This window comes from Armigeres subalbatus, chromosome 3 (genome assembly GCF_024139115.2).
Source record: "Armigeres subalbatus isolate Guangzhou_Male chromosome 3, GZ_Asu_2, whole genome shotgun sequence".
Lineage (NCBI taxonomy): Eukaryota > Metazoa > Arthropoda > Insecta > Diptera > Culicidae > Armigeres > Armigeres subalbatus.
The window spans coordinates 410,673,275-410,699,339 of record NC_085141.1 but is presented as its reverse complement, the minus strand read 5'-3'; the positions used below and the strand labels follow the sequence as shown (position 1 = coordinate 410,699,339).

Below are 26,065 nucleotides of genomic sequence, written 5' to 3'. Positions count from 1 at the left end.
ATCGGAAACAAATCTAGGAGAAATTCTAAAATAAGAAGTTTTATTTAAATGAAGTTCAGAAGGAATTTTTAGAGAAAAATATTTTTGAATTTCCAAACAAATTTCAAATAAAGTTATGAAATAATTTCAAACTTTTAGTAGCGTGCTTAGTAGATCGCCATCCGATAATTTAAATTTAAAAACTTTATCGACAGACATCACCTAAATTCGTCGATCTGTCGGTATATGGAAGCCGGCCTTTCGAGCCTGTCATCAAAACTTCGTTTTTTGAGTGAACATCTAGCTTTTTCGTTACACCTTAGTGTACGAGAGGCGTAAAAACGATTCTAAAGACGAGAATATTAAAATAACATTGAATGTTATCCCGTTTTTACATCTTCGAAGATTTTCTTGTTGTTTTTATGGGGTCGTACACATATTACGTTATTTTCCTCCCCTTCGGATTTTCGGATTTTCGGATTTTTTTTTCGCTTCGATAGTACGTACACTAAAATTACGCAGATGTACGTACTATCGAGGTATTAATTACATTATAAAATACCTAAAAAAAACTTTAAAACTTTTGAGTACGAAGTTCAAATTTTTAACTCTATAGGTAGTTTTTTGTGCCTTTATTATCGAGACTTTCAGCCCGAGGCTGGCTCGTCTCGTTCTAGGTAGTTTTCTCACTTTTTCTCATGAATGTTATTATAAACAAAAAGAGCTGCATTGACCCAACGTGTCCTGTTCCGTAGAAGAAGCCAAATTTGAATTGTTTTCACCATAGTGCCAGGTGAGTGCAAATAACTTAAATTTAAGTTGGTGAAACCTAGTGGTGGGTTTAAATTCAACACGGGAGTGAAGGTTAAACTCACTTTTGGCTTCTCCCACGCAAAGGCTGATTTGCGTGAAGGAACCGTAAAGTGGGTTGCTTTGCGGTTCCGTGTAGAAGCACTATATTTCGCCACGATGGATAAACGCACGTTTGTATCAAAAATTGTCACAAAATGCAAACACTCTAAATATTCTGTAGATTACGTAATTATAAGATAAAACTTTTTTTTTTGTATATTTCGCAGATATTTTTATTTAATTTTTGCCAAAAGTTTTTTATTTTCGCCACCCTTGTGTCCAATATTTGCCACACCTTTGTTGCTCCCTTGAAATGAATATCTCGAACGAATATTGAATCCATTAACGCAACGAGCCTTAGCAACGCTTGTTGCGCGATTACATTTCATGGCTTAGCTTAGCTTAGAATGTATAAATAAAGATGTCCGATTATCGATCGATTAATCGAACAATCGATTAACATATGTTGTAACATCATATACGATACGCGCACGTGAGTGAAATATCGCTAAACTATTTATCTCTTCCTCATAAGTTTTTCCGTTGAATCCTTGACTGCTTCTGAAATATTCTTCTGTGAAAAAATTCGGTTACGTTATGCAAGCATCGGTATCGTGAAAGACATTCCAATAAATCCATGAAAACCAGAATCTAGCCAGTTGTTGGATTAAAGATTGTGTTCACTGTTTATTATTTTAAACAATGGAGTGTGGTGAATGTGGTTTGTCCGTCCGGAGCGAATCTTTCGTTGTGTGTGAAGGGGAATGCAATAAATGCTACCACGTAGATTGTGTTGGACTTACAGAGACGCACACAGAGTGCTTAGTAAACAACAACATTCTGTGGATGTGCGATCTGTGCTTGGATCGTTTTTACAAAATGCGTACTACTTCGTTGGGTAAACCTCAGCCTGAATGCTCGTCATCGATTGAATCTCAATTAGCGGGAATAAAGTCGCAGATCAATGGCATCGTAAGCACCTTAACAGCTATAACGTCGAAGTCCCTCCTAAATTCTAGAATGGTTTCATCAACGCCAATCTCATCCACAAAACACTATGTCCCAAACGCACTGCAATCCTGAAGAGAGTTGTTCAACAGAATCTGACTTGGAGAAAGAAACGTTTTCATTATTTTGAACAAATATAGATACATTTGTTACCGAACAAGAAATCGATAGTATGGTTCGCAAATCTATCGGGATTGCAAACGATGAAATAGTTAACGTTTTCAAATTAGCGCCAAGATGGGTCAGTAGGTAGGTAGGTAGTAGGTAGTAGATGGGTGCAAAGTCATGATTATACCTCATTCAAAATAGTTTTAACGTCCGACGGAAAACTATATCTTTGAATTCATCCACGTGGTCATCCGGCATAAAGTTCAAAGAATTTGTAAGCTTACGCGTTAGAACATGGAAACCGGATTCCCAATGGTTTAGTATATAGAAAGCGGAATAGGAATAATTTGTTTTACATTATGATGTTTGTCTTTTTAAATTGATGTGATACTGTTATTTGAATATATAATAGCTTAAAATTTCGATGTTAGTAATTGTTTTCCAATGTTGGTTTATTTTGTATAATTAGGTGTGATGATTCGATGTAAAAGAGTTAGTGTGAGTGATTTTGATTCGGTTATCTTCTTCTCAAGACAATCGAGATAATCGATTAGTTTGCTTCGCTTAACCTTTTGTCTGTGCTCTGGGGTCAATATGACCCCAGGCCACTTTGAGTGTCTTCCATTTTTTTAGTTTTCAACCGATGCTCCTAATTTTGGTAGTTTGCAAAACTTGCCGAGATCTGTCTCCTAGGTGCAAATTCGCTTGAAAAATCTTGAAAATATGCCCTACAGTGTACATTTTAAAAAAAAACTTACGTTGTCTGTGCTCTGGGGTCAAATTGACCCCAAATTGAAATTGTTATAACTTTTTTAATGTTTGGCCAATTTTGGATTTTTGGGGCTGTTCCGAAAGATAATTTAATCATCTTTCAGGTCGTTACAAAAGATTGACTATAGGTGGGCGGGTACTTCGCGGGGAGGGGTTTTCGTAAAAAAGGGTACAAAAACAGTGAATTTTCATGCTTATTTTATTATATCTGAAAATCCTACCCATTTTGAACTGCACCTTTTCAAAAAGGTTATGCAGGAAGGCGTGTGCTTTGACATGAGGCTTTGGTCGCTAGGTGGCGGTATATTTGAATTCATTATTTTAGACTACTCAAGTAACTCCGATATATGGAATTTTCCTCATTGTAAATATTCTTATCGCACAATTTTGAAATTTGTAAAGATGACGTCTGTAACAAAGTTCGTCTGGTGGCAATAGACTGTCATGTAACGAAATAAATAATAGGGAAATTTACAAATAGGCGGCGCTAGTGTACTTGTAATATTCTTGCATATATGAAATATTACTTTAGCTTGAGATCCCTCATACCTACACCCAAGTTGTATTCGGCAACATTGTTCAGGATGTCTAGCACTACAAAGCGGTGCTCAATATAATGAGCACTTCTTCCCATTAAATTTGTGCGATAAGAATATTTATACTAAGGAGAATTCTATATATCGGAATATCTTGAGTAGTGTAAAATAATGAATTCAAATATACCGCCACCTGGCGGCCGAGTTCTAAACTTATAAACGCCTCATGCCAAAGCACATGCCTTCCTGCATAGCCTTTTTAAAAAAGGTACAGTTCAAAATGGGTAGGATTTTCGGATATAAGTAAAATAATCATGAAAAATCACTGTTTTATGCCCTTGTTCACTAAAACCCCTCCTTGCGATGTACCCGCCCACCTATAGTCAATCTTCGGTAACGACCTGAAAGATGATTAAATTATCTTTCGAAACAGCCCCAAAAATCCAAAATTGGCCGAACATTAAAAAAGTTATAGCAATTTCAATTTGGGGTCAATTTGACCCCAGAGCACAGACAACGTAAGTTTTTTTGAGCACAGACAGAAGGTTAACACATCGATTATTATAAAAAGTTAACAATGTAATTCCTTTCTACATTTATTCATTTATTGCCTTAAATTTAAAAATATAACACTAAATTAATGCTCGGTTCACGATCCCTTTATTACAACCTCGGCTGCATCCCAGACTCGTCAAGCTGTTTTGCACCTGGTCCTCCCATTTAACTAAGAAGCGAACACCATTTTTGCAAGGTTGCTCTCTGGTATTGTTGCAACATGTGCTACCTACAATATCCTTTCCATTCCTTCAAACAATCTTTATTAAAAATTAATTTGATTTGGTGTGTTCCCATTTTTTGAAATTTCTATCAACAATCCAGTTCTACGAAAAACGGATAACTCATTTTTTTATCAACGAAGCAAGTTACCCTACTTGGATCAGCTTCCATAATGTCGAGAAATTTGTTCACATGTTGAAGCTTAGATATTCGGTACTGTGAAATCTTGTGCAAGATTCGTCTATAATAATGATGAATAACCATCAAGAACGAATATGAATAAAATGTCGCAATAAATACATTCAACCTTCATTCTACATTCAAACGACTATTGTTGGCTAATTGGCGTTTTACACCCGAACAGGGTCAAAAACAATTATCATATCTGACAAACGATTTTATCTTGTTTAGATTATTGTTTATATTTCATCTAACTTCTGTATGATGGTCCGAAAATGGGCAGCGTGGTTCCATAAGTTCCATTGTTATCGGAGACGCTAACGCTCCGGTCGGTAGAGAGGACTTTTTCCGTCCCATAATTGGTAGGGAGAGCCTTCACTCCGCTACCAATGACAACGGCCTACGGCTAGTAAATTTCGCTGCTGCCAGAGGGATGGCCATTAGAGTGATTCAAATTTTGACATTTTTGCTCCCCTATGCTTAAACGATGGCATTTGCTATTTTAATAATCGTCTTAAATTTTTAGCTAATTTGGATGTAATTTGACTGAGCACAAGCAGTTTGAAGCTTATATGAAAATTGCTATGAAAACAGTAACTTTTGTGAAAAACCGTTTTCCATCATTGCCCATTAAGCTGTAAAAATGTATGAATACGTTAGTAACATAGGAAATTTAACAAGGGAAAATATCGTCGTTGTTGCTAACAAATCGTTTAAAGGTGAGCAACAAAAGTTATCAAGGAAATACTGAATTGTGGGAAATTCAATTTAACATGTAAAAGAATAACATCAATATCAATAATGAGCATTTCTGTTTTCTTTATAATTTTGCTCACAGAAGTCAGATTGCTTCGCAACAACAACTGACTTTCAGCTTAGGATCTATTCTATGATAGCGATGTGTTAAATATATTCAAATAGATTCTGGGCTACTTCACGAAACGATCCTTTGCATAATTGGCAATTCTCATAGTAATTTTCATATAACCTTCAAATGGCACGTGCACAATCAAATTACATCCAAATCAGCTAAAAATTTGGGAGGACTATTAAAATAGCAAAAACAATCGTTTAAGCACAGGGGAGCGAAAAAGTCAAAATTTGAATCACTCTAATGGCCATCCTCCCTTTACGTTGGGATATGGATACTCGGAAGTAGTGCGTAACGGTGTAAATTCGGCCACATCGCCAGGCTCAGTACAACACTGAAGCTGACAATATGGCGTTCCTAACCCCGAATCCCAAAGTGTCAGGCGACCCGTACCGAGGGAATGAATGACCTGGGGGTGAAACAATCAGCCAGGTCGTTAACGGAGCCTATGGAGGTTCCACAGAGTGAGTGCTGCTTCGGCGGCAAGCGGGTGGCAGTGGGTGGTTCTCGTAATACCCCCACAGAGTGAGGGATCGAGTGTATGGGTGAGCACACAAGTAAGCCTCGCATGATATGCATGGTCGGTAGTGATAGAATGACTGAAGTCTGGTGAGGCCTGGCAGGAGTGTCGGGAGCAGATACCTTTACATCACCTCAGAATTAGGGAACACGAAAGTCTCGCTATGTCTGGCAGGAGTGTCGGGGGGTTGTCCGTTGCAGGATGGGGTGACCACCACACTAATTGAGGACTAACTGGGCTACGAAATGTCAACAGGCTAGTACCACCTGCGAGACATTCAGAGGTCCGAACATTGACTCTGCTCACTACCTCGTTGTCAGTAAAATTCGATCGCGGTTGTCAACTGTATCGAACGAAAGATAAAACGGACGAAATCCCCACAGCGAACGATGCGTTACAATCCTATCCAGCGATTGTCGGCGGAAGGAGTATCGGCTGAGTACCACCAGAAGCTCGACGAACAGTGCAATCAACATTAGCGACAACATCAACAATCTATGGGAGTCGATCCAATGAGCGGTGAGCACAACAGCACAAGAAGTGGTAGGCACTGCACAGAGGCGACCCAGGACGGGTTGGTTTTATGTGGAGTGTCAGAGAGTGAAAGACGGGAAGAACGTTGCCAGAAGCCGTATGTTGGTGTCGGATACCCGATCGAATAGAGATCGGTACAAGGAAGCATGAGCAGCCGAAAAACGAACCCAAAGCAGGAAGAAGAAAAAATATGAAGAACAAGGGATTAGCGAGGCGCAGGAAAAATGGAGCAGAATGATATGCGTAGGTTTTACGAGTCTGTCAATGGCGTGCGGAGAAAGACAGCGCCATTTCCCATCATGTGTAACGACCAAGAAAGGAATTTGCTGACAGATAAAACCGAACAACACGAAGCAACACTTCGAGACATTGTTGAATAGTGGAAGTGACGGTGCATCAGTGAACAGAATAAATATTATCGACGTTGGACAAGCTGTGGAGTTGTCTACACTAGATGAGGTTAAAAAAGCTATTAAAGAGCTGGAAAACAATAAGGCTGCGGGGAAGGACCAGCTCCCGGCTGAACTTCTCAAACATGGCAGTGAGCAGCTTTATGAAATTTTGCACCATATTATGTCGAAAATATGGGAAGATAAGGAATTGCCTGCTAGCTGGTTGGTAAGAAAAGGCACATACTGGAGTGCGCCAATCTCCTTAATTCAGCGTACAAAACTATGTCCCGTTGTCTGTTCAACAGATTGAGACCGCTTGAAAAGTCCTTGTTCGTACATCCCGGGAAATCCCGGGATACCGGGATTTTTCGATGTTTTCTTAGAAAACTTATTTCTTGATTTAAAATCGATTTTATTCAATGTTCAGGGGTAAAGTTCATATTTTAGAAAGGCCAGATAAAACAGATTTCAAATTGAAACTCAATTCAATTCTAATTTGAATCTATTCTTTCGAAAAAAAAAAAAATTCAAGGATCAAATAATATTCACGTTTTTATGACCCTTTTGGAATATATGACCGCCGAGTTCGAGAAGGAGGGTTCGCTGGCGGTAGAAGTCGGCTTGACTGTTTGCATTGTTTTGATTATGCATTGGGTTTAGACAATTGCTGGGATTGCATTCAATACCGTAGTGACGAAAAATGGAAGATGCGCAGTAGAATCGTACTGGGCCCATAACCTATTGGATGTATGGGAACCCCCTTACAAAGAAAGCTCAATACTAGAGTCTTAGAGTATCCTCCAACCCATGGCAGGCTACTAATTGATACTTTTGCCAAGAGCTGCAGCTCTTCCTAATCTTGATGTTAATCGTTAATTTATCGTTATCGCCGATAAAGTTAATTGTGTTCAACGTAATCGCTTGCTCCGATAAAAATGAATCAACTCAATTATTATCGGAGTTCGATAATTTAACGTAAGTTAACTCGATAATTTAACGATAATAAGGTTAATAGATTACGCGATTAAAGTTGGCATACTATTTTGACAGAAGCCGAGAATTGGACAAATTGATTGTAACCTGTTGACCAGAGCTGATTTTGATCGAAGCAATACACCGAAAAAATTAGGCAGAGCATCGGAGTCGGACCACTTGTACTTGCGCATGTGCTGGAAAGTTTGTTGTTTTAACGTCGATTGGAAGGACATGAATTGGATCGAGAATTGTTTTGGAGGCAAGAAGCTCAGGAAGACTGACTGGAGATTAGGAAGGCGAATATCAGCTAGTGTACACAACCTCGCTGTAGACGGGAGATGGGTGGCAAGCAGGCGCCAAATAGATGTAGCTGATCTTGTACTTACTTTTCGTATAATTAATAGAGAGTAGCTGCTGGAAAAAGTATCAGTGAATAGCCCTCCATTGAGTGGTATAGGGGAATCTAATATTTTTTGTGAAGGTGTTCTATTAACTATCTCCGATATTGTCATGCCTGTTCCTCTCTTACTCATTTAATAATAAGATGATATCGATTGTGCATCACAAAGAATCTTGGCTCAGTATATACATGCCTGAGCCTACCAAATAAAAGAACTTGAAAAAAAAGTCTGATGGGAGGTATAAAAATATGATATGAGTTTATCACCTAAGTTGGGTTTCACGTTCAAAACAAATAGATTTTGTAAGAAGAAAAATTACACTGTTTGCGAACCGGAAATGAAACAGTATTTTTTGCCCCGGTATCATCCAGGATTTTCGGGATTTCAAAATAACATCCAGGGAATCGGAAATCCTGAATTTTCCGAAATCCCGGGAATTTTTGGTCCCAGGATGTCCCGGGATGGAGACTCTAATTATGGTAAATTATGCTTGAACATGGTTTTCGGGCGAAACTGATACGGCTAATTCGCTTAACGTTGGACGGATCGAAATCAAGTGTAAGGGTTGCGGATGAAATATCGACGTCATTTGTTACCTGAGATGGATTAAGGCCGGGTGATGCACTCTCGAATCTACTGTTCAATATAGCGCTCGAGGAAGGTAGCTATATACGGCCATGAAACATGGACATTAAAGCAGGCTGATCGGAGAGCTTTCGGAGTGTTTGAGCGTAAGGTGCTGCGGACAATACTCTGCGGTTAACAAGAAAACGGTATCTGGCAGCGTAGCATGAATCACGAGTTGTACCAGGTGTATAAAGGGCTGGATATTATTAAGCTTATACAACACGGCAGACTACGGTGGGTAGAACACGTTGTTCGTATGCCGGAAGAACGTCAAGCGAAGATTATATTTAGTAGAGAACCAGGGAGAGGCCGCAAGCTTCGTGGAAGGCCGCGTACACGATGGCTTTTTGCAGTTGAAGAGGACCTGGGGGCGCTCAATGTTCAGGGTAATCGGAAGCGGTTGGCCCAGGATCGAGTCCAGTGGAGAACGATACTCCATTCGGCGTAGGTTCATCGAAGAGCTGTAGCCCATGAAGTATCAAGTAAGGTTCCATAAGCAAAGACACTTATGCAAAATTCATGGGAGAGAAAGAAGAATCTCTATCCAGAAGAAAGTTCATGCAAACGATAATAAAATCAAGCCATCATTTCTAAGATTGACCTAATAGATGCAAAGAAAAGCCTATCCACGAAATGTTGGCAAAAAACACTGAGATTTCTAGAAGAAAATATTAAAAATTTAAAGAGAATCGATCAAATCTTGTTTAATAATTTCTACTGAACTTCAACTAACAAAATGCCACGTTACTTAGCAAGAAATATATTCAACTGATCCTTGACATTCGACCAAAATAAGTTCAGCATTAAAAAAGTCATGCTCTATCTTTTAAATGATTGCTACATTTTAGCTTAGTTATGGTTCATAGAATTATTCTTTATAAGGATTCTCAAACTACTCGATGGATTAATGGTAGCGCTTTACGAAGCAATCCGGTGTTATTTACGGATCGTTTTTCAGTTTTATGCCGTATGTTTTTCCGCTTTTTTTATCATAGTCATAGATGAATTGATTAAACGAACATTTGAAAAATCGTTAGAAGTTAGGTCAAATTTTTGTTTTAGATTTAAGCTATTTTATATATGCCAAGTTCTTATACCTACAGATATAAGTAAGCTCTTGCACAGAATTGTAAGAAAATCTAGCAAACGTTGATTAGGTGTACAAGAGTATGTAGATAATATAAACGATAATTCAACCAGGATCAAATATTTTGTATGAATAGGCAAATGGCTTGCTATAATAAATGGTAGTGTTATAACCATCACTCAGAAAACGTGAGATGTTTCTGGGCCACACTCATTTTAGATTCTGAGCAGTTTTGCAACCAGTTGAGGAATAAAAATGCAAAACCACTAAAAAATAGCTTGACTGCCACCACATGGATACCTCATAATTATAACATTTGTTTAGTTCACAAATAATTCGAATCTACCAGCATCATCTAATAGTCGTTATAATCTTTCCCAGTAGGGGCTTCCCAAACAGCGGATTATAATTGCCGCCATCCAGCAGCTAAGAGCCATTACTCTTTAATTCGCCATAAAACGATCACGAAAAAAGTAAAAACAAATCACCAAAATCATTCTTCACTCTGGGCGTCGCTACGTTGTCCGTCTGCTGTTTCACCCACATTAGTCTCGCACCGCACATTGGAGTAAATGGAGGTTTTGATATGGCCATAATTATGCATTCGCTTGATAATATTCTATTTCATATGAGATTTAAAACCAATGGCGAAATAATGTGCCCTAATCAAAAGCAAGAACAGACTTATTTTGATCTCAAATTTGTGTAACTATCGAACTCGGACTTGTACGAACGAGTACTTTAATGTTTTTGAAGTGGGAAAGCACTTCTTCTACTTAGTAATTTACTTTCGTTATGTATAAAAGTCAAATGTCAACAAAACATGCTTTTAAAATACTTCATGATCGAATGATCGATAGTAAAAATTACCCATGTGAATGAAATCCATTCAAGTGAAGCTTTTGCGAATAACAGAAACAAATTTTAGTAATGTTAGAATAGACCAAATGACTTATGACCAGGTTGATACTCTAAAAACACCTTAGTGTTCCAGCGGCGTTTGGATTTTACATAACCATGATTTGACGCAGCAAAAATCTGAGTCCGAGAAATTCCTCGCATCATCGAATTTATCGTCACCGCAGGACCACTCGCCACCGAAGAGCGGGCGGTCATTGAATTACCGCTGCGTGTCCTCTTGACATTAGCGAAAACAACGAAGTAGATGGGAGAGCATCGAGCAAAAGGCAACCCTCAATGATTTTACGATGGTTCTCCAAAAGAAATTCTATTCCAAAATAAAGCCAGTACATATAATAATCAAACTGTGTACCTTATTGACATAATATTGAATGACATTAGCCTTCATGCGCATTTAAATTATATTACAAATCTGATCCTCACAACCCGTCGTAAGAATCCAAACTATTCATTAAGTTATTTTATGCTAAGAAAATTATTTTGAGCTTTAAGAAAATTATTTTGAGCTTTTTAGTGGAATGTCGTCACTTGTCATAAGACGAGTTTTTACCTTCCCATTTAATTCCACCACTTGATTGTACATTGACAGATACGTATTTCGACCTCAATGGTAAGGTCGTCTTCAGTGTCCCGTACTTGACTCGACTTTTTTGCGTTGGCCCATACTTCCCCATTTGCGTTTAATACCTCACCCACCTTTCTACTCTGGATGAATTCCGTGTGCCAAGAGCAAGGTCGTAAAACCAATAAAGGTCATTGTCGGTATTTTTAGATCCACACAAAGTGACGCTGTATTACACGCGAATTTGTCGACCATTCGCCGAAGCACCGATTGATTGGAAACTCCCCTCTACAAAGGGGGCGTACAACCAAACTGTTTGCTGTATCAACAAGCAGTCATAATTTGATTCATTTTGGAACAATCTCCATTCATCATTGATGATTATGGTGATTTGTACGCGCAATCAAATTTGGATATTGAAAGCGTGGAAAAAATATCATGCTCTCGGAATGACCATGAGAGAATCACGATAATCATAGCACTGACCTGCGGTGTCTAGGTAAAGGGATTTGGACGCGCGTATTGTATAAATCGATTGGTTTTCAGTTCTTTTTTTCGGCGGTAAACGCGAATCATCCCCATCATCAGAGATTCATTAGCCGCGTGGAATATTTCCGTTTGAGATGGCTTCGGGCCTACCTACCTATCAATTTGAAAATAAATTCAGAGCTATTGAACGCATGTTTATTGTGTCCGTAAACTGGCGATTGGACCCTTTGAACGGGCTTGGCACGAGTGGTGAAAGAAGCGATAATGGCAGCCAATTCCTGCCCCGCCGTGGATTTGTCGTCATTTGTTCGGGTCAGATCAGAGTTGCCAAATAACAAACAAGGAAATCGCCAACATGGTCACTCAAGAATTCATGAATTAACTAATTGAAAATACCGTTCAAAAAAAAAATACTCAAAAACAAATCTGACAAATATTGTATAAAACCTGTTATACAATTTCTATTAGATTCTTATGCATAAATGTACTAAATCTGCCTACCGCTGATTGGGTCTGTATGCCAAAAGTTAGTAGGATACTGCCAGAATAGCTTGCTGTCATATTTTCCGGAATCATTTTTTAAATCATAATTTCGCGAAGCTTATTCAAATTTACTCGAATTTAGTTTGAGTACTGTAAGAGGGATGACATCTAGTGCTATAAGAGAGATAAGATCTAGTGGGATAAATAATTCAAATTTCTATACTAAGATATTTAGCAATGATTATGGACAATCATAATACGTATACATATGAGCAACATTCCGTATAATTGGCATCTCTTGATCGGACGCACAAATCAGGATTGTTTGCTTTGAGATGTCTACCGAATTCTCGATCAGTCTCTACATTGCCTCTCTGATTCCATGGCTCAACTTTCCGGCACACCGAGAAGCACAGCACCTTATTGTAGCCATATGTTGCTACAGAGCTTAAGTTAATGATGCTTTTATCTCATTTGAGTGACTATTATCGTAAATATTTTGAAACTGAGATTGTTATTATACGCTCGTAGTTACAAGATTGGAGTGGCTTCTTGTTTATCTCCTTCGGGTTCCATCTCCCGAAAGGGCTTGGCCTATCCATGGTGCTTCGAGATGGAATTTAATAGCACTGCGAAGTGAGACAAACCAAGACTATGATGGGAATGAAAAAAAAATACACACGAATGAGCTGCCAGATTAAACTCGTAAGTAATAGTTTTCTTTTCATGTAAACTAATCTTACTCCAGTGGCCGTAACCACTCAGATTAAGATAAACTCAATTTATGTATTGAATACAAACATAGTTAAAGATATCTTAAGGCATCTAAAATACTTGGAAATTCTCGATGTAGGTAAACGGATTTTCAGCAAATTCATGTCACAGTCACGAAATTACAAGGCGAAACGAATAATCACTATCACCAAATATCACTAACGAATAAGAAGCATCTTGAAATTACGTATTGTGTGTAATTACGTAAAGTATGGCGATGCATACTCTTTTTCAGACATTTTTTACAAAAAGTGCGACAAAAGTGATTTGTTACGTAATTAATCGATCTTCCCTGATTGATTGTAAAAATTATTTGACAATGTTGTAAGCCCCTGTCGTAAGACGAGTTTATACAATCCCATTGAATTCCACCACTTAATTGTATCTTGACAGATACGTATTACGACTTCAAAAGTAAGGCCGTCTTCAGTGTCTCGTACTTGACTCGACTATATGTGATGTTGTAAGGTTAATCACATATGCTGTCATCGGTATTGAAAATAAATGGCAATACTTTTGATGATCGTTCACGTCATCTGATACCTCGCAAAGATTTATTATTTCTGGCAATGTAAGCCAATATCCGATTCAAGATTGAAAACAACATAATTGCCACTCTAATGATAGTATCACTCACCAAATTACAAAATTTGATTTATGATACTTCGAGCGAATCGGCACGCAATAGTAAGCTCCAGCCCATCGGCATACCAAAACAATCAATCAAGCTGTTTGTATCATCCAGCGATTCACTCAAATGGAATGTACAATCTTCGGCACGACACTCATTATAAAATTTAGACTTGGTTTTTGTCCTCTCGCACCTAAGGAATGCTACGCAATAGCACTGTCATGCCGCTCTGGCCGTTGATGTGGTGACCATTTAGTTAGTTTTGGTGAATTCAGAGGAAGCGAACAATCGTCTCTCTGAACAGATGCCGCAACCTCTACCGCTCCAATCCCAATGATGATCGTTCGCACCACCCGCACCATGCATAACCAGTTTGATTTTATATCTAGACACTGGTACGAGCAAGTCTGGGATGAAGCTTGTTTTGGAGAAGAATATTTGGAGGCGAAATTTAGCGATTATGGATTGTTAAGAATTCCAAACACGCAGGAGTTATGGAGGAGCTAAGAAACAAGATAAAATATGACACGAGTACAATTCGTAGAGCTGCTGATCCGTGATAGATCGAAATAATCGTAATTGCACAGTGGCCAAGGCTTAGAATTGGCTACCCAGCTTTATTATGCGCAGAACGAGAGTTCATAAATAAAAAATGCCACATCCTTAAGAAAAGAAACCATGAAAACAATTTGTCGAAAATTGTTTAGTGGAATGTTCTCCTGAACTTGTCAGATGTGACAAGACAAACGGTGAGGAGTAAACGGTAGCGTGACATCTGCTTTTGCTACAGGTCGAGATCACCAAAGCAGCATTTGCCCTAGGAAAGATTTTTGTTCAAGAGACGGGGTTCACACTTAATTAACTTAATCTTATCAATTTAACGAGGTTTTTTTTAGAGATTCGCATTAGCTGAACTCGTAATAAATAAATTTCATTCTAAAATCGATGTCAAAATTACTTTTGATGCCAAACTTTCACAAATAATTTGTGGAAAATCAGTCAACAAACGTCATTTATGCACTAAAATACGTCTATTACATAAAGCACACACACACGCTCAAAGTGATATTCAACTAGTCTGAATTAATCAATTTATCGCTTGTAAAAATTGAATCAAATATACAACAATACCATCTAGAAGTGATAGACTGTTTTATCGTTAGTTCAGTGCATAAGCCTTGAAATTTTGTAACATGACGTTTTAATTTGTGCTTTGAACTTGTTGGAACCGACTTCAAAATAAATGTAATCCAGAAGATGTTCAATGATTTTGATTGACTGAAAATTCCGGCAGTGCAACCGATTGAGGTAGAGAGAGCCATTTGGCCGAATGCCACTAGGCCGGAACCCATCTGTCTGAAAGTCATTTGGCCGAACGGGTAATCCGGCCGAATGGGATATTTGGCCGAATAGGACATTTGGCCGAAGAGGTCATTTGCCCGAATAGATTATTGGCCGAATGGGTCATTCAGCCGAATAGGAATTTTGGCGGAATAGAACATTTGGCCGGATATAACATTTGATCGAACATATCATTTGGCTGAACATGTCATTTGGCTGAATTGGTCATTTGGCTGAATTGGTCATTTGGCTGAATAGGTCATTTGAAAAGTAAGAAATATAGGGAGAAAAATGAGACGTCTAACTTCTCACTACCTATTTCCCACTTTTCAATGTGAAAAGTTAGTGGTGCAAAGTGAGAAGTGAGACGTCTCACTACTTACTTCTTACTTCTCACTTCTCACTGTGAAAAGTGAGAAGTGAGAAGTAAGAAATGAGAATAGGGAAGTGAGTAGTGAGACGTCCCACTACACAATTCTCACTCCTCATCTCTCACTTCTCACTGTGAAAAGTGACGCACTACTCACTAAAAGTCACCGTGAGAAGTATGAAATAAGGAGTGAGAAGTGAGACATCTCACTTCTCACTGCGTAAAAGGAGAAGAGGAAAATAAGAAGGGAGACGCTACTCTTTTCACTCATCACTTATAATTTCTTATTTCTCACTTTTCACAGTGAGAAGTGAGTTGTAACGTCAAATGACACATTCGGCCCAACGACCTGTTCGCCAAATGACCTATTCGGTCAAATGATCTATTGGCCAAATAACACATTCGGCCAAATAACTTTTTCGGCCAAATAACCTACTTAGCCAAATGAACTTTTCGGCCAAATGGCTATTCGGTCAAATGACCTTTTCGGCCAAATGACTTATTCGGCAAAAGGCCTATTCGGCCAAATGACCTATTCAATTATATGACCCTTTCGGCCAAATGACTTTCGGCCTTATAGTCTGTTCGGTCAAATGATATATTCGTCCAAAGAACTTTTGGCCTAGTGGCCTTCGGCCCCATATGTTACTTGTCATAAGACGAGTTTGGACAATTCCACCACTTGATTGTAACTTTGACATGTAGAGTAGAGTGGGCCAAGAGTACGCGTGGGGTAAGAGTACGTTTTCGATTTTTTAAGTTATAAAAAAAGATAATCTAGCAGCACTGCATCAGTTTGATAGGTATTCTGACCAACTATTTTCATGTATAATTGTAAACGATTTGAATAAACCACAAGGGAGATATGAAGATAGTTAATTTTCTGGTCATTTTGCTAAAAATAAATGTGTTTTCGCAACTAGTATTCCATCACCATATATACGTTCAATTAGGTGAACATTATACCATTTTTATAACCTATGGTATAGAGCAGTGCACTTTATGGTGCACAACATTAATTCGGTTCCAAGAGATCAAAATAATAAGCTGAATAAGTTTTAGGGCTGTAGGGTAAAAGTACGCAGGAACGGGTGGGGCAAGATTACGCATGTGCCTTTAAATTCTGTTGTCAAACCCGTATCTCCGGCCGAAATAAGACTACTTCCAAAGCATAAAGATCCATAACAAAGAAAAATGGGACAGAAATCGAAAATTATTCTGAAGTTCTCCTTTTAAAGATAAGTTCTTGGTGTTAGAAAGGACTTAGTGAACAAAGCACTGAAGCTAAATAAAAAAATTGTATTTGTTATTGTTTTACACCTCAACATAGTCCGACAACACGATTTCATCTAAATAATAATCCTTTAATCAAAAGAAACATCCATAAATTACGCAACGCTGAGCTGGGAGGAGTTGCGATATGTATGACAATTCATAGAATTTTTAGAGGATTCATAAAAAAGTGTAAGATAGGGGGGAGGGGTAATGAAATGGTCAAATTTTCCATTACGTTATTAGTGATCTTTCTTTAAAAAAAATTCCTTTGAACAGCGCTGGTGCTGATGCAGATTCTATAACTTTGACCACAAACTTTGACGCAAGGTAACGTAATAAGTCTAAGCTTAAGATTTAATTGAAATAATCCAGCAGAAAATATTGCCTAATTATCTCAAAATTGCACATGGTGTACCCTTCAGGAAGGGTACCGCCGCGCTTTTTGTACCCCGTTTACTTGATTCTTACGGGTGAATAGCATTGCGGTGTATCGTTTGGCGCGCCCGTACCTTACGTCACTCATCATATGTGTATTGGCATTCCGTCCCCTAGCAGCACATTTGTCATAAAAAAAATTACTATAGCCTATCTACGACCAAATCCAGTCATATGTTAGTTGCTGAAACCAAAGCCATTATTATTATGATTTATTGTCAACAGGTGAAATAGACACCCCAATGACCGCTCTTAAAATAAATACATTAACTACGTACAAACCTAGCTTATAGTGAAGTGCAAAAAATGTGCTGAAAATTACACTAATTAGTTTTTTGCGACACATTAAAATCTAAAACAGAATAACACATATTCAATAAACGGGACATGCTTCTGACCGGCTCATGTAGTACATATGTAGTTAGATCTGGCTGCAGGAAGATTGATGAATGAGTGTGATCGGAGATTACGGCGGTGAGTGTTGATGTCCAGCAAGCTGAGCAACGCAGGGCAGTCGATGGTTCCTTGCAGAAGATCGCCGATGAAACAGGCCTTAGCCACGTTACGCATTGCATCAAAAGAGTTGAGTTTAATAAGCTGACAACGGCTACTGTAGCTTGGTAGGTTAAGCGGATCTCTCCACCTTAGATGTCGCAGATCGAAGCGCACGAATTTTCTCTGGATAGCTTCGATGCGCTGAGCTTCGTTTTGGTAATACGGAGCATAGATAACTGACGAGTACTCAAAGATTGGGCAAACAGTGATTTCAGATAGTACACATCCCGGAATTTCTTGGCAAAGCGAAACAGGAAACCTAGTTGTGAAGATGCCTTAGAAACGATATATGCTACATGATCCCTGAATGTCATTTTCGAGTCGATCAAAACTCCGAGATCCTTGACTGTCGATTCGCGTTGAAGCTGAACGTTGAAGCGAATGTTTGCGGCCGAAGGATATGATAGAACATTTTGCGACATTTAATGTCATTCGGTTTATGCGTCACCATTCCGCAAACACTTCGAATTGTTGTTGCAGAAACATTGCATCTTGAGGATGCTTTATAGAGTAATATAGCTTCATGTCGTCGGCATACGATAGTTTAAGGCATTTGAGCACAAAATTAACGTCGTTCATATACAACAGGAATAAAAACGGACCCGAATGGCTGCCCTGTGGAACGCCAGACCAAACCGGAAAAGGCAGTGAAATGTGATCTCCGATTTTAACAGCCATACTCCGTCCAGTTGAATAGGATTGAAGCCAACCGAGCATGGAGTTATTAATGCCTAATTTGTCAAATTTCGCAATGGCAATCTGATGATTCTTCTTGTCGAATGCTGCGGAAAGGGATGTATAAATGGCATCCACCTGATAGCCACTCTCCATTTATCGAATTACAAAGGAAGTGAAACACGTTAGGTTAGTAGTCGATCTTTTAGGCATAAACCCGTGTTGGTCGTTCGATATGTAATGTACATACTTCTGAACCAGTTCTTTGAGAATAATCTGCTCAAACAGCTTAGAAATGGCGCTTAGCGCAGCTATTCCCCGGTAATTTGAAACAGTCCTCTTGCATCCTTTTTTGAAAACTGGGAATAAATATGACTGTTTCCAGCAGTTCGGAAACAATCCGGTAGTCAATGAGAGGTTGAATACTGACTGCAGCTAACGGCTTTGCAAGCGTATCAGCGCAGCGTTTCACAATAAGAGACGGAATACCATCCAGGCCGCATCCAATTGATGTTTTCAATTCCTTACTAGCTGTTATTACATTATCGTCGGTAACGAAGAAAGGCTGCTCAGCGGCCAGCGTGACGCGTAACACCAATAAACGTGTAGAAACTCTTTCAAATTCTCCAAGGATAGCAGGTTATTGCGGTTCAATCTTATACAATTCTTGTAGGGGAACGGTTTGGCACTTCATCCCACAGCTCCCATTTCCATCCCATCAAAAACAAAGCAATGAAAAGGAATTTGGTTTGTTTCTTATTTTTGTGGAAGAAGCGACGATATTGGTGCTGTATTTCTTTGTTTTGCGATGAGATGAATATATGTTCACTGAGATGGAAAACGGAACAGTTCCCCTATATGCCAAGTTCTAATACATTATTTATGCAGAACTGTATTTAAATCTGGCATCCTCTTGTTGGGTGGAAACTGGAGAGGTGAACTTTTGCGTGACGTTTTTAATGGATCTTTCTTGAAAAATGTCAAAAAATAAAAAAATAATGAAAAAGTGGCAAGTGGGAGATGATTTAAAGGATACATTCTACTCCTACTCATATTTCATGTTCTTATTTTCACAAACCAGGCATTGAAAGCGTGAGTGAAGCGGACGAGCATTGATCTTATTCAATCATAGCATTCAATGCCAGTGAGTGAACAGCCTTGCTCAGATGAATACCAAACAACGATTATGAGCGATCGTTGCGACGTAAACAACAAGCAACAGAGTTCGCCAAGCCAAACTTGGTATGGTATCCAGGGAAGCTAGGACTGACGTATTTGTGTTACGCTTGCACTACTAGAATAAAACCAAAACACATCAGGTGTTCTGCATTATTCACTCTGCTTTCAAGTTGCTGGGATGGATGAGATAAAGTATCAACGCCTTCCATGCAGTGTATCCGAGTTCCATTCTCACATATACTTAATTTTCCCAATGTTTGAAAATATTTTTCTAACAGTGTGTGGTAACAACACTCATTGTTAGGTTACCAAGTAATTTGCCTCGCTCAGTTGTCTCCCATTATTGGTAAACGATGAAGATCTTTAAACCTTGAATCGACGATCGCCAAATTTCAACGATCTAGAAAGCATCAGCTATTAGACCGCAGTAGAGCATCAAGTTGACATGAATTTAGCCGATTTTTACTCATGATCTGATTTTTTTCATTGCCTGTCACAAGCGCATAGATCATTGTGCTCATTTACTAGTTAAGAATTTTCAATATTTAAGAAATGAACTATCTTAAGATGCACGAGATGGCATTATCGTGAATTGGTTTGGTTGTAAATGTAAACACTAATGGAATATGAGATGAATTATTAATCATAAGATACTTACTTATATGACCATTGGAGGGATGAATGATCCCGTTCGCTCGATACCCTGCAGGCATTGTTATCTCATTTATTTAGAAACTATTTATCCACTCGTTGAGGTTCCCTTCACTGATTACAACTGCTGCAGCTTCTTCTCCTTTTTCCCCGACTGTCGTCATTAGCGGCCCAGAGAAATCGAATACACTTTTCCCTTTACATGTATTCGCTAGGTTCGATTTGATGCTTTGTAACGCTTTCCAGCCCAGTTCCCTCGAACGCGCGCGGAAACCAACACTTACTCTCACGCACCGCCGATTTTTCACCACAAGAGCACACACGCGATCACCATGAGCTGGAGATGGTTTTTCGGATAGCTCCAGGGCACCACCACGCCGCACTGGCTAACCGGATGGTATGTTACTACTCTACGCTTTAAGCTCTGTTTAGCTTTCGTACAATTTTCATAAAACTGAGAATCGCACTCCCAGTGTCACTCAGTTCGCGGAACTACGCTGGGCCACTATGAACTGCTTCATCTTGATAAGGTGGAACGCGTGGAATCGTCCTAGGATTGAAGTTCACACAACCTGTAAAGAAGATGAAATTTCCCATGAAAAACTTACAAATTGCTGTGGGTGAAATAAGGGTTTGAGCAACTACAACATTTGAGTTTGACAACGCTTATAACCATTGGATTGTCAAATTAGTATTCATCGTCCAGAATACGAGTGTAATTTTTTTTATTACACCCAAATAAACAAATCTCATAGTTCCGTAATTGCAGATAATGCATCTTATTCATAATTGTAAGATTTTAATGCAATGATTGTATTAGCATGTTCCAAAGTTGTATATGCCAAAATTGTAAACAGATTTTGCAAGGTTCTAATAAAGAACTGCATTAAAACCAGTCTCCCGCTGATTCAGTGATATGTGTTCACATTTTTGAAGATAAACATTTATTTTGTTGTCAATATAATTCATTTTTTTCAATAGGGGAAATGACGGCTGTGGAAGGTTTTGTTCTATAATTGTCAGGGGGGTTTTTGTTGACCAAATTTTATGAAACTTGGCGACAATATTCCTTGATATGCAAAGAATTTTAAGGCAAAATTTGAGCATAATTGGATTAAGAAAACCCCCCTGCCAATAATAGAACAAAACCTGCCAAAGCCGTCGTTTCCACTATATTGGTTTCATTTCTATTAGTAAAAGAGTTTAAAAATAGCATGCATCTAGCAAAAAATATTGAGCTTTCTTGTTTGCTTATATTAACTAAGAATCTTGTTGTTTCTACCTCGATTATTTTTATAGCGGTTTTAAATATTTCTTACTTTATTACTGCACTATGCTTTAGCTGCGTCACCCTCGCCCTGGTCTTCTCCCACGGACCTTGATGCCGCTGGTGTACAGTGTGAGAACTTGCCCGTATTCCATTAATCACCAAGCCTCTATCATCAAAGCTATCAGACAGAGATTGGGACGAATAAATGGAAGGGTTGCATTTTCCCGGACTCCGTGTTTACTCTTATTTCATTGCTTTATTTTCACTTACGCATCGAAATAAAAAAAAGTATGAACAACCGCGGTTCCTCTGAGCCGAACAAGCATAGTTTTGTTTTACAACCATGCTTTAGTTTGCTCTGGTTTTACTTTTTCCATAGGCACTCCGTGGGCCTTGCAAATGGATAGTGTTTATGGTCGTGGCGAAGCTTTGGAGATGTTAAATGGTCAGATTGTATAGTCGCGTTGTTTGAACAGCGAGACTGTCGGACGACTGACGATGCACCTTATCTAGAGCAGACCGGCGAACAATTGCATTCAGTGACTGCGAAAAGTATGATCATCCGTTTCTTGCATAACCTGGAAAATTAGAAATTGGAAATTGAATGAAAGGCTTTAGTGCAATGAACAAGCTTTAAGCAATTAAATCTCATTCAGTATACATCGGTTGATTTATTCGGACATAAACAACCGGGCTTTTTTAAATGTACAATGATTAGGAAAGCGCAGTTGTAGAGCAACAATATTCATAAGATATTATGATTTATTTAGATTTCTTCTATATTGTTTTCTTTACATTGGAAACAATCTTGCACTCAAAATGTACACGAGAACTTATTGATGAAATTTTACACAACTTTTTTTTATGTACAAATGTTGATTGATAAATATTTGAAGGATAGGATCACATGGTGATCTAGTGACTACAGTATCTGCCCCATAACAACTTTTTGTATTTTTCTATTTTGTCGATTTCCGTTTGCTACTCACAAATATCGCCCAATATAGACTTAGTTGTTGGCTGAAAATCTTGAAGCACAATTCGTCAAATGATAGTCTACGGACTTCTCTATTGTTGGGCACACCGTAAGCAGCTTGTATGTGTGACTTTGTTAAGTAAGATTTCAATTCAACGATGTCGTGAATAGTTTCTACGGTTTCACTTAGCTATTAATGTGATAAGTACTTAACAAAAAACGTTTACAAACCAACTTCCTTATCGGAAATATTAGCTTAATAAACCAACATACAACATAATTCTTAGCTGCTGATACTCTACCCGGACCGAATCCAATTATGAACACCGGAGATGGATTTAAAACACTTTCTTGGTCAAGTAACGGAAATTGACTTAAATCCGTCAACGAATCGAACCCACAACAAAAGAAACGCAGCAATGACTGCAGCCGGAAAACAGACGAAAAACGATCATTAAGAAGTGAGTGCCGCTTGTTCGACCCAATGAAGTGATAATACCGATGAATGCAGAGCTAATAAGAAACAAGCGCTTAATGAATGAATAAATGAATGAGCAAAAAGTAAGACACAAAAAAAGCACCAAGCGCCAACTGGAACAAAGAAGCGAAGAGACACACAAACATGTCGCTGTTTCGGAAGCGAAAAGGAAAAGGTGATGCGATTTTACGGCACTATCACGGTTCGTCGCCAATGTCTTCCTCGTCGTCTTCGGAAGGTTTCTGGGTCAATGGGTAAGGTGGAAATTAATTATTGTTTTGAGTTTTATAATTTCCTATTGCTGGAAGCAATTCGTTAGGAAGGTAAAATATGGGCTGCCATTGTATTGAAAGCGTATGGCAGTTCAGGAAGGCGTTTGTGTCAAAACCGAATTAAGTTATAAATGCGATAATTCTGAATCCCGTTACGTGTGGTTCACACCATTATGAGTCAGAGTTGAGTCCAATAAATTATTGTTTCATTTGTCAACTCAAATAATCATTTGGTGATCAACGATTTTTGTGAGCTGAAAACAAATTCCTAAATAAGATACACAATCATCGCAAGCAAAATTGAAAAAAAAAAACAATAGAATAAGTTAGCAAGCAATACTTAGTGCTACACTAAACATTCAAATTTAGATGGAGATTAAAAGCTAGACGAGTATACATGACGAAGAACATCGATCACGTATGGGTGAACGCATTCCACGGAGAGGAACCACAATTGAAGAACATTGGCTGGATTGGCCAACAAAGGGATGTACAGAATGTTCCGAAAATCCGAACCATGAAGAAAAAAGGCGCTGTGAGTGTTGTCGTTGCAGTCAGAGAAGTGGATCCAAGAAAAATAAGATTTAGAGAGCGGAAGATCTTTGTGATGGCGCTAGGCAAACCGCCAATTTAAACTGAAGGCAAAGAAATGATAACAGAACTTCAGAACGTTGTCTACAAAGAAAACTGTCTCAGAACGTGTAGGGTAAACTGGGGTGATTTGCCCCGGGGGCAAAACGACCTTTTGGCGTTTTGTATGGCATTTAAGACATGTTTTCTAAAATGAAAACAGCTCTAGTTCAAGATCAGAACTACACGCGCTGTAGTAAAAAATGTGGAAAACTGATGAAAACATCCCCAGAAATCCCAAAGCGTCGTTTTTCCCCAGGGTTATATATTACCCCAGTTTCCCCTAGTATGTTCTTAAAATCACTTTTCACGATCTCCTATTTATTATAGACACTATAGATTCCATAGACGAGCTGAGGCGAAGGTGAGTGTAGCCAAACGAACTGTCAGTTAGTGTAGCCAAACGAGCATGACGTCACGATTGTAATCCAAGCAACGAAGCGTGTGACGTCAAATTCGCGTGGTACACTGTGAAAAAGTGGAAGAACACACTTAATCGAAATGACCCAACCGTGCCTGCCCTCGTCTAAGGAACCGAAAGTGTCTATACTATTTATAATAGAATTTATGAATGATGAATGCTAAGCGTGATAAAGTTGGAAGAGGAAACTTCCCCCAGCTATTTTAGTTGAGATTATGGTTGGCATGGGCGTAGACAGAATTTCGAGTAGGGTGGGGGTGGTCAACTTTTTTAAGTCTTCTGAATCGTAGTTTTATAAAAACACATGAATATTAGTGCTTGGTACTATTTCCTTCTAAGTTCCAAAAACTTTTTAAACTTGCCGTGAAAGTTTCGAAAAATTTCTTGTGAAAATTTCAAAGAATTTCTCCTGAAATTCTACCGAAAATTCAGAAATTATACCGAAAATGAAATCAAAATGAAATTTTTGAAGGAATTCCCGAAACAATTCCGGAGGAACTTCTTGAAGAACTACAGGAAGAATTTTCGGAAGAAATCCTGGAGGAACTGTCGGAAGAACTCCTGTATGAACTGCCAAATGATGTTCCGTAAGAATTCCAGGAGGAACTCCTGGAAGAATTCTTAAAGGACCTCCCGAAGGAACTCCCTGAGAAATTCTCCTAGGAACTTCTGGAGGAATTTGTAGATAAATTCCTAAAGAAAGCATAAATAAATTCCTGAAAGAATGCCTAGATGAGTTCCCAGAGGAACGACTGATGGAACTCCTGGAGGAATTTTCAAAGGAACAATCGGTGGAATACCCGGAAATCCCATTTCCCGTGAAACTCACCACAAGGAAATCCTGAAATAATGCTTGGAGAAGTTCCTGAAGTAATTTTCGGAGAAATAACTGAAGGAATTCCCGGAAAAATACCAGGGGGAATTAATGCAGGAATTCCCAGATAAAATCCCGGAAGTATTCCCAGATGAATTGCTGAAGAAACTACCGGATGACATCCCAGGGGTTTGGTCTGAAGAAATTCCTGGAAGAACTTTTGGAATATATCCTGAGGAACTCTCAAATTAATTTCCGAATGAAAATGTGGAGTAAATTCCGAGTGAAGTCCGAAAAGGAATCTAGGAAATTCCTAAAGGAATTCCCTAAAAAATACCTGGAAGAATTTCAGGGGAAAAACTTGGACGAATTCTTGGATAAATTCCTAATGAAATTTCTAGAGGATTTTTTTTAAGGATATTCGTTGGGGAAGTCGTTGGGGAAAGAACTCCAGAATGAAATCCTAGAGGATTTCGCTATTGAATTCATGGTGGTATTCCCGGAAAAATTCCTGGAAGTTATCCCGGAGGAAAGTTCCTGGAAGAATGCCCAAAGAAGTTCCTAGAAGAATTTCCGAAAAAAAATCTTATAGATTTACAAGTAAAATTATGGAGCGAAATCGGAGGATTTCCGTCATAAATTTCTGAAGAAACTTCTGGTGGAATTTTAGGAGGAAATTCCGTATATATTTTCCGTATAAATTTTTCTGGATGATCAGCCGAAGAAATGTCTACAATTAAACCTTGGAGAGATCTAAAGAAATCTTCAAGGAATTTCCTCATGACCCTAAGAAAACTTTAATGAGGGGTTTCTAGATAAGGAGGAGTAACAATTACATGAGAAGGATTTTCGAACGATTTTCAGAGGAATTTGAGGATAACTTCCCAGGGGAGCTTCTAGAAGGATCTCAAAGAGAAGAGAAAAAATATTATGGATTCTGGATACCCTAATAAGTTTTTGGGAATCTTTTGAATTTCAACCACCTATTTCTGAACAGAGATGCATCTGAACACGAGAGCGTGTGTTCATGTTCAAAACGTTCTGAACACTGCACACTGTTCAAAAGCACTAACCTAACCTAGCAACTTGTATCTTAGGAAAACATATTCAAGCGACGGCATGCTACACATTTTTCGGCTAGTAATGGAACACGTGGGCATTTAACGGATAGAAATCAAGCATGCTCGTATGTTTTTGCATAGTTCCAAATCTAAGGAATCTTAGTTATGTACCAGGATCGTGTTG

The 26,065-nt window shown here is 38.6% G+C and overlaps 1 protein-coding gene across 4 annotated transcripts in view; it reads right to left on the bottom strand.

Annotated features, from left to right (window-relative positions):
- The window catches only part of LOC134227175 (calpain-11-like), a 346,875-nt gene that overhangs the window by 278,886 nt on the left and 41,924 nt on the right, over positions 1-26,065 (bottom strand). For 3 of the 4 annotated variants that reach the window (XM_062708489.1, XM_062708490.1, XM_062708491.1), the window contains one exon: positions 19,967-20,531. In XM_062708489.1, coding sequence (XP_062564473.1) covers positions 19,967-20,021 — 55 coding nt within the window. In that variant the 5' untranslated portion in view covers positions 20,022-20,531. Of the gene's footprint in view, positions 1-19,966; positions 20,532-21,278; positions 21,403-26,065 lie in introns of those variants that run through there. The other variant, XM_062708492.1, reaches the window with a different exon arrangement.